This window comes from Carassius gibelio, chromosome B21, assembly GCF_023724105.1.
Source record: "Carassius gibelio isolate Cgi1373 ecotype wild population from Czech Republic chromosome B21, carGib1.2-hapl.c, whole genome shotgun sequence".
NCBI classification, from domain to species: Eukaryota; Metazoa; Chordata; class Actinopteri; order Cypriniformes; family Cyprinidae; genus Carassius; species Carassius gibelio.
The window spans coordinates 22,037,828-22,051,589 of NC_068416.1; the positions used below are offsets into that span (position 1 = coordinate 22,037,828).

The 13,762-nt window shown below is 35.4% G+C and overlaps 3 protein-coding genes across 5 annotated transcripts; 2 read left to right on the forward strand and 1 right to left on the reverse strand.

The window, feature by feature from the left end:
- Positions 1 to 14: 14 nt before the first annotated feature.
- Positions 15 to 2,643, forward strand: tpgs2 (tubulin polyglutamylase complex subunit 2). Of its 2 annotated transcripts, XM_052587944.1 has the most exons (7): positions 28 to 236; positions 557 to 636; positions 720 to 807; positions 984 to 1,115; positions 1,250 to 1,360; positions 1,476 to 1,639; positions 2,262 to 2,643. In XM_052587944.1, the coding sequence occupies exons 1-7, from the start codon at positions 131 to 133 to the stop codon at positions 2,481 to 2,483; spliced, it is 903 nt and encodes a 300-aa protein (XP_052443904.1). In that variant the 5' UTR covers positions 28 to 130; the 3' UTR covers positions 2,484 to 2,643. The 2 variants fall into 2 exon arrangements, with proteins under 2 accessions (XP_052443905.1, XP_052443904.1); XM_052587945.1 differs by lacking the exon at positions 1,476 to 1,639 and having other exon boundaries at positions 15 to 236; positions 1,250 to 1,318; positions 2,262 to 2,403.
- Positions 1,971 to 5,913, reverse strand: aqp7 (aquaporin 7). 2 transcript variants are annotated; one of them, XM_052587942.1, is made up of 6 exons: positions 5,631 to 5,911; positions 4,298 to 4,424; positions 4,068 to 4,205; positions 3,836 to 3,954; positions 3,485 to 3,702; positions 1,971 to 3,081 (listed from the first exon to the last, which is right to left on the reverse strand). In XM_052587942.1, the coding sequence occupies exons 1-6, from the start codon at positions 5,769 to 5,771 to the stop codon at positions 2,886 to 2,888; spliced, it is 939 nt and encodes a 312-aa protein (XP_052443902.1). In that variant the 5' UTR covers positions 5,772 to 5,911; the 3' UTR covers positions 1,971 to 2,885. The 2 variants fall into 2 exon arrangements, with proteins under 2 accessions (XP_052443902.1, XP_052443903.1); XM_052587943.1 differs by lacking the exon at positions 1,971 to 3,081 and having other exon boundaries at positions 3,481 to 3,702; positions 5,631 to 5,913.
- Positions 5,914 to 8,584: 2,671 nt separating this feature from the next.
- Positions 8,585 to 13,736, forward strand: zgc:64106 (uncharacterized protein LOC393348 homolog). The gene is made up of 6 exons (XM_052587958.1): positions 8,585 to 8,863; positions 9,601 to 9,840; positions 9,923 to 10,012; positions 11,194 to 11,382; positions 12,372 to 12,481; positions 12,997 to 13,736. The coding sequence occupies exons 1-6, from the start codon at positions 8,701 to 8,703 to the stop codon at positions 13,174 to 13,176; spliced, it is 972 nt and encodes a 323-aa protein (XP_052443918.1). The 5' UTR covers positions 8,585 to 8,700; the 3' UTR covers positions 13,177 to 13,736.
- The last annotated feature ends 26 nt before the right edge of the window (positions 13,737 to 13,762 follow it).

The window sequence follows — 13,762 nt, forward strand, 5'->3', positions numbered from 1 at the left end:
TACTATTGGTCAAATTACTCATCTGTCATATTCTCAGCAAATAGAAGCGGAGAACCTCCGTGTTTTGGTTTTACGTGCTTAGTAACCTCAGCAGCATCCGTTGGTGTGTGACAATACAGTTAAAGAATCAATGGCACAGAATGATTTGTGTTATTTTGGAATGGAGGAGGTGAAAAATGACAAGACATGCAAGGGGTTTGCAGACAGACTCACCCTCGGCATTACTCGAGTGCTGGGTCAGTGGACAATGCTTAAAATTAATGATTATAAACCGCATCATACAACAGGCTTCCCAGGTTTGTTTTGGTTTTAGGTGGTCAGGATGAGATACCAGCTGACAACTAGCTTGGCCAGATTTGGAGACCATTTCAACAAAGCAGTTTAGGGTGGATCAATATGTTTGTTTTTCTTCATTAAGGTTGCTGTCTAAGCAATAAAACAAACCAGGTCAATTATCAATTGTTTATCAATGCCCAAATTGAGATTCATTTATTTAATGATTGATTAAATGTGTTTGGTTATGTATATATGTGCATTGCATTTATGTGTTTGACAGAGAACCTCCCAGGTGTGCTGGATGTATGGTTTGTAGAGAAACCCCCTGCAGAAAAGCGATGCCTTCTCTCCTGGGAGCAGGTTTGGAGGAATTTCAGTTTACCAGAGAATATTCTTTGATGTGGTTATGTTTACATCTGGTGTGCTTTCCCTGTTTTGGCCAGAAAAACAACTGTGCTTTGCCGGAAGATCTAAGAGATTTCTATCTCACAACAGATGGCTTCATGCTTTCCTGGAACACCAAGCTGGGAAGTGAGCATGCACTGATCTCTTAAACCCATTATAGTTTGGATCAACTGTAAACAGTGCTTTAAATATATCCCTATTATGCTGCTTTTTCAAATCTGATCAGTGTTTTCCTGCACATCATTTTCCGATTCCATATTGTAGTTAAGCTTTTTTTTTGTACATTTATATGTGTCTTACAGATGAAGTGGTTCCAGTGGGTTGCATGATGATCAGCAGTGTTGCTCAGTTACGCCCCCTGATTCAGTCAAATGTATATTCCATCCCCAATACACCTACTTTAGCTGATCTTAACTTTGATGATGATTTAGAGGGTGATATTTTCTTACATCTTACATTTTTCTGGTATAGAGTCGTTTTTTTAATTGTCTTTTTGTTCAGTAAAATTTGCATAAATTATACATCAGATTTTTTTTTATTTGTACTTAAGAGTCTTTTCTGTTTTTAGAATTGGATGGCCCTGAAAAACCTCATTTTGATTCTTGTTGCCGCATCTTTGAGCTGGACCCCTGCAATGGTAATGGCAAAGTTTGCCTTGTTTACAAGAATTGCACTTCAGGTGATTATGCATCCCACAATTAATCCAGAAAGATATCAAGAGATACCGTACAGAAAGGTTTCATATCATTTTAATCTACCATCTGGCCCTGTGTCTGCTGGCCTGTTCTGTGTAGGTTTAATGGTCCAACAGTGTGAGGTGTGGTTCTTGGACCGATCACTTTTCTGGCACTATCTCACCCCCTCCTTCACTGCCTACTACCGGCTTATGATCACTCATCTGGGGCTGCCGGAGTGGCAGTATAATTTCACTCCGTATGGCCCCAGCCCACAAGCTAAGGTCAAGATTATCTATTTCAGTTCTATCTAAACAGAAGATTTGAATGACTATTTTTATTATTTTTTTATATTACTAATATAATATTTTTTTATACTAATATATATATATTTTTACCACATTTATATTCAGATACAATATATATTGATTTTTTTTTTTTACAGCCAGAACAAATTAAATTAAAGTAGATATGTATATTTTGTTCTGTTGACTTTGGCTTCTTTTGGCTTTTTATTTATATTTTTTTATTTATATCATATATATATTTGAAGTCTCTTATGCCCACCAGTGCTGATTTTTTTTTTTTTTTTTTTTTTTCAAGAAAAAAATAGAGTAATATTGTGAAATATTAATTCAATATTTAAAATGAGTATTTTCTTTTTTTAATATATTTTAAAATGTAAGTCACATGATCCCTTCAGAAATCATTCTAATATGCTAACCTTTATTATTATTACTGTTGAAAACTGCACCAAGAAAAGAACAGCATTTATTTGAAATACAAATCTATTGTAACCACACAAATGTCTTTGCTGTCATTTTTTTTTTTATCAGTTTGAATGTGTCCTCGCTCAATAAAAATATTAATTCTTTAAAAACTAAAAAACTGATTTCTTTGACGCAGCAATGGGCCGCCCTCTACCAGCCCCTGACGTTCCATGGTGACTCTCATTCTGATACGGCCGGCGAACCTCTACTGAACAAACTGGACCCAGCCAAGGCGTTTTGTGGCAAGGCCAAGCCACCCACTCCCAAGAAGAAGCAGGCAGCACAGGTCCCAGTGAGCGGTGTGAGCACAGCAAAAGCACAGGGGGTCTCAGGGAGACACAGTATGACTAAACAATGACCCCAACAAATGCCTATGGAATGTTCTCATATAGGCATGTTGATTGTACTTCATGCTCATGCTGGGTGTTTAACCTCACGCAAGCTGCTTAATTTCGTCTTTTGATGCCCACGAGTCTGTAAATGTACACAATATTTATTAAAAATCAAAGACAGAATAATCCTGAGTCGTTAGATTCTTCAATAGCCTATTCCTCTTTAACCCAGAAGTTAGTAGTACACACTAGACTGAGAAAGTTGGCTTGAGAAATGCAACCCATAGGCTTTTTGACTGACATCCTTGTCTCATGTCTCATTTTATGCCTGTAAACATCCAGGTGTCCCCAGTGGAAATGTCAGTTTTCTTGTTTGGTCCCTGTACTATCCATGGTCCTTAAATTAAGCAGGTCTGCGACTGAAACTCTCAGAGAGACATCTCTGTACTGCCATTCTTGCACTTTTCCAGAGGAACACATTCAGGGTCTTCTGCAGACTTCTGTGTCTTAGTGCTCTTAAGATCAGGGTGGTGTAGCTCTACAAATGCTTCGTAGATTAAAGCCCCAGTCACTCCACCAATAAAGGGGGCCACCAAAGGTACCCACCACCAGCCATTGCCTGCCCTGTAAATAAGATGAGACAACACTTGAATTATATTGAATTAAATTAGCCTGTGATTTTTTTTTTTCTTTTTTTACTTTAAAACATTTATAATTATTAAAGTACATTAAAAAAAAAAACTTTATTTTAAGTTATACTAAGTCATTTACCAAGTTCAGGTCAGACATGCTACTGCAAATATTTTCCAGTTACAGATCTGATTTGATAATTGTGACTATTCCTGTTATCAACGTTTCAGCAAAACATAATGAAAGGTTTCAAGGAAGGCATATCAGGAATTCAAATCACAAGTTAAAGGGTTAGTGACTGAAAAAAAAAAAACAGGAGGTGTTACAAATCAACAACAAAATCAACCCTGACTGAAATACATTAAGTGTTTCATAGCTTGATTTTGTATTTATTCACCTGAAAACCTCCATGCCCCAACCTGCCATCAGTGTGAAGACTCTCGGCCCCAGATCTCGTGTTGGATTGATGGCATAGCCGCTGTTGCTCCCCATAGAGATACCAATGAGGAGCACCAGGAGCCCCACACCCACAGGCTCACCTCCAGACACGACCGGCTGGTTTCTCCGGTCTGCCAGAGCCATCAGACACAGCAACAGCATGGCAGTGCCCAGAACCTGATTCAGAGGTTTTAATATACAACATTTTTAATGAAATAGTCCACCCAAACTGAACTATTCTTATACACTATCATGTTTTTGGTTCATATCATAATTATTTTTGAAGCATATATATTCATTTTCAAAATACCTGATCAAAGAATCCAGTGTAGATTGAGATGTAAGGTGCTGGATATGTAGCAAAGATCCCAGCTGTTGCTTTGGGGCCCGACACAGTGAAATTGCCCCCACAGTAATGATGTATAGCATCTATAAAGCACAGCCCAGATGTGAACGAAGAAAGCTTGTGACAATTTATTTGACCTACTCACTCCAACACTAAGAACCAAAATAACTCTAGAAGTAGATGAGTATTTGCTCACCATAATAAAGTAAGAAAATGGTCCCAGCAGCAAGGAAGGAACCCAGAAACTGGGCAAAAACATACAGTGGGAACATCTTCCAGCGCAAACGGCCAAACACACACATTGTGAATGAAACAGCTGCATTCATATGAGCTCCTATGTGATAGAGTAAAACATATTGCATGATTATTTGTCGTAATAGAAAACAGTGAACTCTGACCTGTTGTTTGGGGTCAAGAGGGTCTTACCTGACACTTTTCCACCAACGTGCACACCCATAGCCACACTCAGCCCAAAGCCTACATTTATGCTGAAATACTCTCCAAAAGCACCATTTCCTGTGACCACTTGTGCAACAGTGCCAAGGCCAAACACCTGGAATTCAAAAACAGAGACTGTCTGATAATTCATGCAGCAGTTATAGGAAAATAAACCCTGGTGTAAAGCTTATTTCCTGGCTACTTATCAAATAAATAAATACATTGACATGAAGTATTGATTTTAGTTTTGCATGTATAGAGGCCATGATGACACAGAAACAAGGTAATTATAGATAACTTCTTTTGTTTGGTTTTTGGAAATAAAATTAAAATAAGTTTTAGTAAGCAACATTTTAACCCCTTCAAGTGTGGAGAAAAGTATTTCTTCCCCCAATCATGAAACTATTGGGAAACATGTTTGGAAACAATAAATGTGTTTGAATTTCCTTTTGCTACTAGCACAGAAATGACACACTTTACCTTTAAATTCACAATAAAACTACTAATATTTAAAAATAGCAAAAACTATTACAATCTAAAAAAGTACATAACACATAAACAATGAAAATAACTATTCAATTAAAAACTAACTGAAACGATTCAACTAAATGAAAATTAGAAATGTTGCTTTGGCAACTAACTGAAATATGTTTAAATTGAAGCATGGAAATAAATAAATAAATCTAAAACTGAAACTGAAATAAAAAATAATAAATCATTAATAATCATTTTAAATGAACTAAAAACTAATTAAAAATTATAAGAGCATGTAACAAAACTACTAAAATTGGAACTAAATTTTTAAAAATTAAATTAGCTTTTAAAAAATAAAAGCTAATTCATAATATTAATAAAAACTATAATTGTATACTGAATATAGAACATTATTATTAGCAGTTACATAGCATTGCTATTGGTCAAGTTTTTTTGCATTTAACATGTTCACATTGATTTCACCTGACAATAATGGAAAAAGTACATCAAGCCAGTCTTTCTAAGAATAGAATTTATGACCTCAATCACCAGTGCAGTGTCAGGCTACTGACCACTCGTGCAAAGTTTGGGCATGTGATCCAAAGCATTACAATGACAAGTACACAATGCACATTGAAGACTTTGTGAATGAATTAATAATTCAATCAACTAATACAATGAAAAAGAAATCATCAGTAAAATACTAAACAATAACATTCTGTTTAACTTTCTTCCAAGCTTGGCATCGTTACATGCTGACAGTTAGTCAAATCTTTATGCACTGAAAATGCTAATCAATAACTATTAGGGAGAATAATGAATTCTTACAAAATGAATAACCTCTTACCATCATAATGAACGTGCAGAGCGTCTCTGCCAGGACCACTCGAATGCATTCATTTTTGATCTTCAACCTGGAAACTACATTAGGTGCCATATGGTCTTCTCTCCTACTACCATCCTCCATTATGCTAACTTCCTGTTTCATTTCCTCTCGCTCTTTTTCTATAAAAATCTATGTTTCTCAGTTTGCTAATTCAGACTCTTTGAATGGTTGTCACTGGGCTTGAATGGATTGTACTGTAGTGTTTTTCAGTTAGGCAGCAATTTCTATTTATATGAAGTCTTCGCCCCTCCCAGTCCGCACATATGTAGCCTCTGGTAACCTTGGGTAATGGGAGGGGGACAGGAAATAGACAAGAACCACACAGCAGTATCACGAGTTGTTAAAACTGTCAAATATTCCATCAGTATCAATTACAGATAAGAGTATCATGCAATATATTATATATATGAACTGATATGTTTTTACAGTAACACAAATAATTCACTTGAACTTTAAATTGTGTATGTGCATGCAAAGTGTGATTTTAAACACAGTTCCTCAATTGTGGTACAAGGTCTCAGTTTTAATTAAAACTAGTTTTATTATTTAGTGATTCATGTAGCTATTGTTAATAAACCTGAACATTCAAAAAGTGTAATATATAAGTAATTATTAATGAATGGTTTACTCTACACTAATAATATGCCATCATCAGCATTTACCACAAGCTTTATAGATTATATTTATAGTTTATCTCTTACTGATTTGACAGTGGAATGTAGGAACTATGGTAAGAGATAAACAGGTAATAGCTGACCAAAGTGCATCCCAATAGTATTATAGTTTTGTAATAGTTTACAAAAACAATTAATTAATTGTTAATATTTAGAATTTTATTACATTTTTTTTGTTTTGTTTTTAAAAAATATATTTTTAAATAATTTAAAATTGTTTAATTTCAGTTTTAGTTCAACTTTTAGTTCAGTTAGTACTTCAATTTGAATTATTTGAATTAGTTGCAAAGCAAGTGTAAGTTTTAGACTAAAATTCTCTTCACTTGGGTAAAAAGTGTATTTACATCTTAAACTGAGGAGGGAATTATTTACCCTTTCATGTGCCCTGCATCTATCTATCTGTGGTTGTAATACCCGTTCTGTATCTGGTGTGCTGAGATATGACTCTGCGTTTCACAAGAACATGACCCTCTGAGACACAAACAAGCCACACTCTCTCACACACACTTCAAGGCCACCAGTTTGATCAAACAGGGGCCAAGATATGTTTTATTACAGTACTATTATGTTCTTTTTGGGCCAATTATGAACTTGAGAAATGTAGCTGTTATGTATTATATTTAGCATTATACTATGGATCATTCATTTCTCTGTATATTTAATATTACATGATTTAGTAAACATGACTTAAGAACTACAGTACAAACACTGAAAGGAACGTTTGTAAGTAATTTCCTCGGCAAAGATAAGGAGCTGATAAGGTGATTGCAGGCGCCTGGCCTTTTTCCCTGCATTTGTGGGTAAATTATATTCAAAATGTTATTTTTTAAAAGCTGCATGAATGTTTTTTAAGAGTGCATAAGAGCCATTGAAAAAAAGGGGATAGTTCACCCAAAAATGAAAATTGAAAAGATTATGTTTTGAAGAATGTGAGTAACCAAACAATTGTTGGTCGCAATTGACCTCTATAATATGGAAGAAATACAAAAAATACTTTGGAAGTCAATGGGGACCAGTGTTTGGTTACCAATATTTTTCAAAATGTCTTCTTCTGTGTTCATAAAACTGCAAGTTAAGAACAACTTCAGGGTTTGTTTTCATTACAAAAAAAAAAAAAAAAACTATCCCACAATCTGTGCCTCTATTGTGTGTTCCTGCTGTGGAGAAAAAGTGACAATGTTATCAGTTTCCATCTTTGCTTTGCATATTTCGCTAGATCACGGAAATCAGAAGTTTTCACAGTTGTGTGGAGGGGGAGAAATATTTTCCCACAGATTCCTCAGCTTCCGGATCCCCAGTCCTGGCATTTGTCCTTGACCTGCACTAAAGCCTGTATAAGTCATTTTTATCTAGGTATGCTGTTATTCAGATGAATGCTGAACACATGAAAAGGAAATCTGAAAGGAAATCACCTCAGGCAGCTTAACTTAAGGATTTTCCAGATAAATGTTTAAATACTGCTGGTTCACACTCAGATTGCTTCTTTTCACAAACATATCAGTTTCTGCAGATTACATCATCACGCTAGTGAAAAGTTAGAAGTGAGTCACTGAACCATTGGTTCATAAATTTGTCGGAAAGCAAAAATTAATAATTCACTCAACTGATTTTTTTTAAACATTGAAAAAGTTTGTAAAAAACACCACTACTGTGCATTGCACAAAATCTGCTGTGACTTTGTTTCAAAAGTGCTTTCAGAGCACAAACACAGTAACCGCCAATATTGTGTCTAAAGTTATCCAAGCTGTTTAAAAGTTAGTCAAAGTTACTCAAACTACTTAGTTTGATCTCTTGATCTGATGTCACGACTCATGTCCAGGTTCTTTTCTAATGTCGCGTTCTGGAATTTGTAATGAATAATAAAAAAATAATAATAATATTTGGGTCACTAGTTGGTGTTTCATTAATTGCTTGAAGAATTCATAAATAAATAAATAAAAACTTTTCTAGGGGATTTATGCTATTTGGGTCATGTAAGTAAAAAAAAATATTAATAAAAAATTATTTTATTGTTCTAATACATAAATAATTTTTTTTAATCTATCTATATATCTATCTATCTATCTATCTGTCGGTCGGTCGGTCTGTATCTGTCTGTCTGTCCTTTAATATCATTTTATCTTCTTCTATTCTTGTACCAGCATTTATGTGCCGAATGGAAACATCAAGACTCAGTCTGTGTTCACTCTGAGTGAATGACGGGAACAGGCTCAAGCTGTGCTTTTATAGCCTTTGCCCTGTGCGCGCGCATACTGCGCATTCGTGCCAGGGTCACTCGGATATGCTTTATAAAGCTTTAACACAGTGTCACTTTTAAGTAAACCGAGGATTTCATCGGAGGCACGCAGACTTGATAAATGAACTGGGAGTGGAGTGACATTTATTCCCATCCGTTATGGATGGTTTCAACGGCGATCCTGGCCATAATTGTGCGCGCGCAGCGGAAAGCATTGTGGAACCCGAGCGCTTGTCCTGTGAAGTTAAACGGAAAAACTGCGATCGTCACTGGAGCTAACACGGGTGAGAATTTTTTTTTAAATTAAGGATATTTTAACTTATCGTGGTGAGCAAATAAACGCTTGGGTACATTTACGCAAGACCCTTTATACACTGAAGACTAGTGATACATAGGCTAGAGTCCATGGTGAAACTACAAATATTGTGGCGAAAATTAATTTCAAGTTCAAGAAAAGTTCAAGACATGTTTCATGTATATAAAGCCTAAACTTGTTTGCTGTTTGTTAATTCGTGAAGCCGCTCTGTCTCGCTAAAAACTGGTTAAACTTGCAAGCAGGCTCGTGATAATCTGTCCCAGATGTGTGCGCCTGGAGTAACTGGTTTAGGTATGGGGTTCATAAACGAAAAAATGCTTTCGTTCAGTCAGTGGTTGAATGCTTAGTTAATTTGGCTCAGATTATTCCTCGGAGAATTAAAAAAATAAAAATTGACAAATACAATAGAGAATATATATATAAAGAGAAACAAAATTAGACGGGGAGAATTCAGGTGAATATATTTATTATAAAATGATTCTGTATAGAATTGCTCAAATAAAAAAGGTTTGGGGTTATATTGACATTTTTCATTTGAAAGTGGGAGCTTAATTTGAGTTTGATATGATGATGATAAAATATAAGTTACATTTCAAACAGATTTGGCGTATATTGTATTGCATAAAGTCATACATAATTCTGTTAAGTCATAATTGCTCACTTTCTTATTCCCTGCTGTGTCATTCACCTCTTGTTATCTGCTAGGTATTGGGAAGTTCATCGCCCTGGACTTTGCTCGTCGTGGGGCGCGGGTGATCTTGGCATGCCGGAACAAGGATCGCGGGACTGCAGCGCTGCAGGAAATCAGAGAAAGAACTGGGAACCAGAACGTACATCTGCGTCAGCTTGACACCTCATCGCTAGAATCTGTCCGAAAGTTTGCAACACAGATCTTGGAGGAAGAGAAAGAATTGCATATCCTGGTCAATAATGCAGGGGCCTCAGGTGGAACGGCCGTCTCTCTCTGTCTATCTCTCATATTTTCATTTATGTATCTATACAAACCATGGTTTGTTCACACCTACAGGCTTACCCAGTAAGATCACTGCAGATGGCTTGGAAATCACTTTTGCAACCAACCACGTTGGCCCATTTCTGCTCACCAGTTTGCTTTTAGGTCAGTCAACATTTCCATTCTCATTGCTAATATATATATATATATATATATATATATATATATATATATATATATATATATATATATATATATATATATATATATATATATATATATATATATACATATATCTTAAAGAAATGGTTCACCCATAAATGAGAATTTGCTGAAAATGTATTCACCTTTAAGCCATCTAAAATATTTCTTCATTAGAACACATTTTGAGAAATCGTCCCCTTGGAATTATAAGGTTCTATCTGTCATTTTTGTCAAAATTTAGTTATTCACATATTCTTATTCTGTGACAATTTATTTACATTATGTGATGTTTTATTTTAAGTTGTGTACATTTTGGGATTTCTTATTGAAAAAACAAAAAGGTTCTATCTACAGAAGTCTATGGAACACAAAAACTTTAAAGCTCAATATCTCAAAACTACTCAGAACGCAAATAGAACCTTATAATTCCAAGGGGACGAAATGTATCATCACTTGCTCACCAGTGGATCCTCTGCTGTGAATGAGAGTCTAAATCATGATTTTAAAAAAATCACAACGATCCACAAGTAATCCACAATAACTCCAGTTCATCAATTAATCTTATAAACTGAAAAGATGTGAGGTTGTAAGAAACAAATTCATCATTAAGGCATATAACTTTAAACCATGGCTTCTAAACAAAATCTGAGTTCTCTATGTGTAATAATTATTTCTCAAATTTTTATTTCTCTAATCTTTAACATTAACATAGATCTGGCTTGTAAGCGGTGCTTGATTTGGTCATATCACTCTCCTGATTCAGACGAGATGTTCACTGGAGAAAGAAATATTATGGATAGAAGACTCATATTTTAGCCGGAAACAATGGTTTAACGTCAAATCCCTTAATCAGGGATTTAATTACTACAAACACACAGCTTTTCACAATATGTTAATAGATGGGCTGGAGTGGTGTGGATTATTGTGATGTTTTATCAGCTGTTCAGACTCATTCTGACGGCACCCATTCACTGCAGAGGATTCATTGGTGAGCAAGTGATGTAATGCTGAATTTCTCCAAATCTGTTCTGATGAAATAAACTAACTCATTTACATCTTAAATGGCCTGGATAAACTATTGCTTAGAAAAGACACATCTGGATTCTGGACGTAAGGCCTTCTTTCTTTTTATTGTCACACAGACCTTTTGAAGAAATCAGCACCAGCTCGCATTGTAAATGTTTCATCTATGACTCACTGGAGGGGTGAGGTAAACTTTGAACATTTCTGCGATTCCAATCTAAATCATGTGATGGATGCTACGTATAACCACACCAAGCTGCACAATGTCATCTGGACAAACGAGTTGGCACGCAGGCTTCAGGGCACAGGTACATGTCCAAACCACAACTCATTATACTGACTGTCTACTGCTGCCATTAAAAATGAGCAGAAAGTCCTAGTCATTTCGATGATTCGATCTGACATCGTCTCATTATTCAGTAATGTGCATAATGCACACTCTTTAAACTCTCTTATAAATTAATTTGTGAGTGGGTCACACAGGAAAGAAAAATAAGACATAATACAGTAGGAAAGAAAAATCTCAAATGAGACCATCTCAATTATTTCTTGTTAACATGAGGTGAAATGTAATCCAAAAGTACAGTGCAGTACCAAAGTACAGTATATGCAATTATAAGTCAGAGATTTTAATAGTGTTATAGAAATTTTTAGTTTTGTTAATCTTGCATTGATTGCATTAGTCTCATTTAAGTAACTTTTTTAACACAATAATCAAGGTAGTATATTTAGTCCATAGGGACATTGAGTTATTTTACTTGTGCACGTAACTGCTTTAGGTTGAAAACAACATTTAAGGGGAAACTGTGTACCAGGGAAGGGGAGTTTTGAGAGTTTCCAGATATCTTCCATGTAATGTGCATGAGATGTGCATGGTTTATGGGCTGATGTGCACTGAGCAACATGATTGGCTCAAATATCCTAATCTGTCCTTCAATGTATCTTTTTACATACTATAAAAAGTGGGCTGTGAGTCTATGTGTTATCTTTTTGCATTCATACTCGAGATGTGTGTAAACCAGATCATTTTCTGCAGAGAATTGAAGCAATACAAAGACAAAACTCTGTTTTCGTTTTTTTAACTCTCAGTCTCTACAAATTGTTAATGAATTTCCATGAAGTACTTTGAGATGTGAAAAGAGCATGTCTGACTCCACTGAATGTTTTGAAATTCTTCACAAACAAAACGGAAAATTATGACTGGAAATGATGTTGAAAAACGAACATTTAAAGGTTGGAAAGTTGAGAAAGTGCTTCGTTTTTTCTCCGTTCTGACCATGGTTTGTGTGTGTTTCAGGTGTGACAGCAAACTCTCTGCATCCAGGTGTTGTTATGACAGACGTAATGAGAAACTACAACTTCATCATCCGATTCCTCTTCAACTTGGTTGGCTTTTTCTTCTTCAAAGTGAGTCTACTATCAATCAAATCACTGTAAACAACATGAAACATTTCATATCAACAACTGCTTCCTGCCAACTCTTCTGTGCTAAATTAGTGCACTGGTTTCCATAGTAGGTGGATAAAATGTGTTTGTTTTGACTGTGATTCTGGAACAAGGTCAAACACTCCAGAAGTTCAACTGTGCAAGGGAGCTTTTCTACATCTTTATGCATCACAGATGCTCATTGCCATTGATTGCTACTAAAGAAAGGAAGATAAACTAGAAAGAACGAGAGTAACAATAGTGATACTTTACCGAGAAGCAGAAATGGCCAGATTTCGTGGAAGGAGTGAAATTAAAAGTCTAAACTTGCAACCAGATTCTTACATCACATTTAAATACTAGAAAAGACCCACAAGACTTTTAAAAGCAGCAAATAAGATTTATGACATGACACCTGTTTAATACAATATAGGCCTATAAGAAATATTCAGCAGGATATTTTAACTTTATGTGTTTATGCATTTTTTCCACCATAGACTGCCGAACAAGGGTCTTTCAGTCCAATATACTGTGCAGTGTCTGAGGAAGCAGAAGGAATAAGTGGAAAATACTTTGACAGTGACTGTTCCCTGGTCTTACCAGCACCCGCTGCCAGAGATCCTGCTCTTGGGGTGAAGGAATATGAGTTTTGTGAGAGACTGACTGCCAAACCTTAAAGAGACCGTTCAAATGTTCTATCACGATTCATTTACCCTCATCCGAACATGTGTGGATTGTTTCTTATGTTTATTTCTTTGCGGATCTCAGAACAGACCATACTTGTCACATAAGCTGTCCATATGACATTCCAAGTCTTTTAAAGCTTTATGTGAGAAACCAAAGGAAATATAATGTTTGCCCAATACTTACTGTTTCACAAGCTCACTCAAAATTAGACACAGCTGTTACTTATTGTCGTAATGTTAATCTTTTTTGATAGAGCAGAAAATATTGTTCAAACCCTTTTTGAATGAAGAACATATAAATACTCATTCATTGCTTTTACAGGGAGCTGTTTTTTTCAGTTGTGATGCTTTTTCTGTTACCTTCTGTAATGTGCTAGTTAATTATCTCAAACTTATGCAATAAGACAAAGAATGAAGGCTGATGAAGAATTTTTTTTTAATGTGATGTGAATTCATGCTGTAGAAACATCTAAAGGTTTTAACAGATGTTCTCTATTGGCTATAAAGAATTTTGCAATAAAATACCAGCTAATGCTTCTATAACTAACAAAGTATGTCCAGATTTAGGAGCACATGT

Bases quoted from the DNA above. Each gene is read 5' to 3' on its own strand.
- zgc:64106 (XM_052587958.1), top strand. From the start codon at position 8,701: ATGAACTGGGAGTGGAGTGACATTTATTCCCATCCGTTATGGATGGTT. The intron at 9,841-9,922 runs GTGGAACGGCCG...TCACACCTACAG, and splicing joins CAATAATGCAGGGGCCTCAG to GCTTACCCAGTAAGATCACT. The intron at 12,482-12,996 runs GTGAGTCTACTA...TTTCCACCATAG, and splicing joins TTGGCTTTTTCTTCTTCAAA to ACTGCCGAACAAGGGTCTTT.
- tpgs2 (XM_052587944.1), top strand. From the start codon at position 131: ATGGCACAGAATGATTTGTGTTATTTTGGAATGGAGGAGGTGAAAAAT. The intron at 808-983 runs GTGAGCATGCAC...TGTGTCTTACAG, and splicing joins CTGGAACACCAAGCTGGGAA to ATGAAGTGGTTCCAGTGGGT. The intron at 1,116-1,249 runs GTGATATTTTCT...TTCTGTTTTTAG, and splicing joins CTTTGATGATGATTTAGAGG to AATTGGATGGCCCTGAAAAA.
- aqp7 (XM_052587942.1), bottom strand. From the start codon at position 5,771: ATGAAACAGGAAGTTAGCATAATGGAGGATGGTAGTAGGAGAGAAGAC. The intron at 4,425-5,630 runs GTAAGAGGTTAT...TTTGAATTCCAG, and splicing joins TCTGCACGTTCATTATGATG to GTGTTTGGCCTTGGCACTGT. The intron at 3,082-3,484 runs GTGAATAAATAC...TCTTATTTACAG, and splicing joins TGGGGCATGGAGGTTTTCAG to GGCAGGCAATGGCTGGTGGT.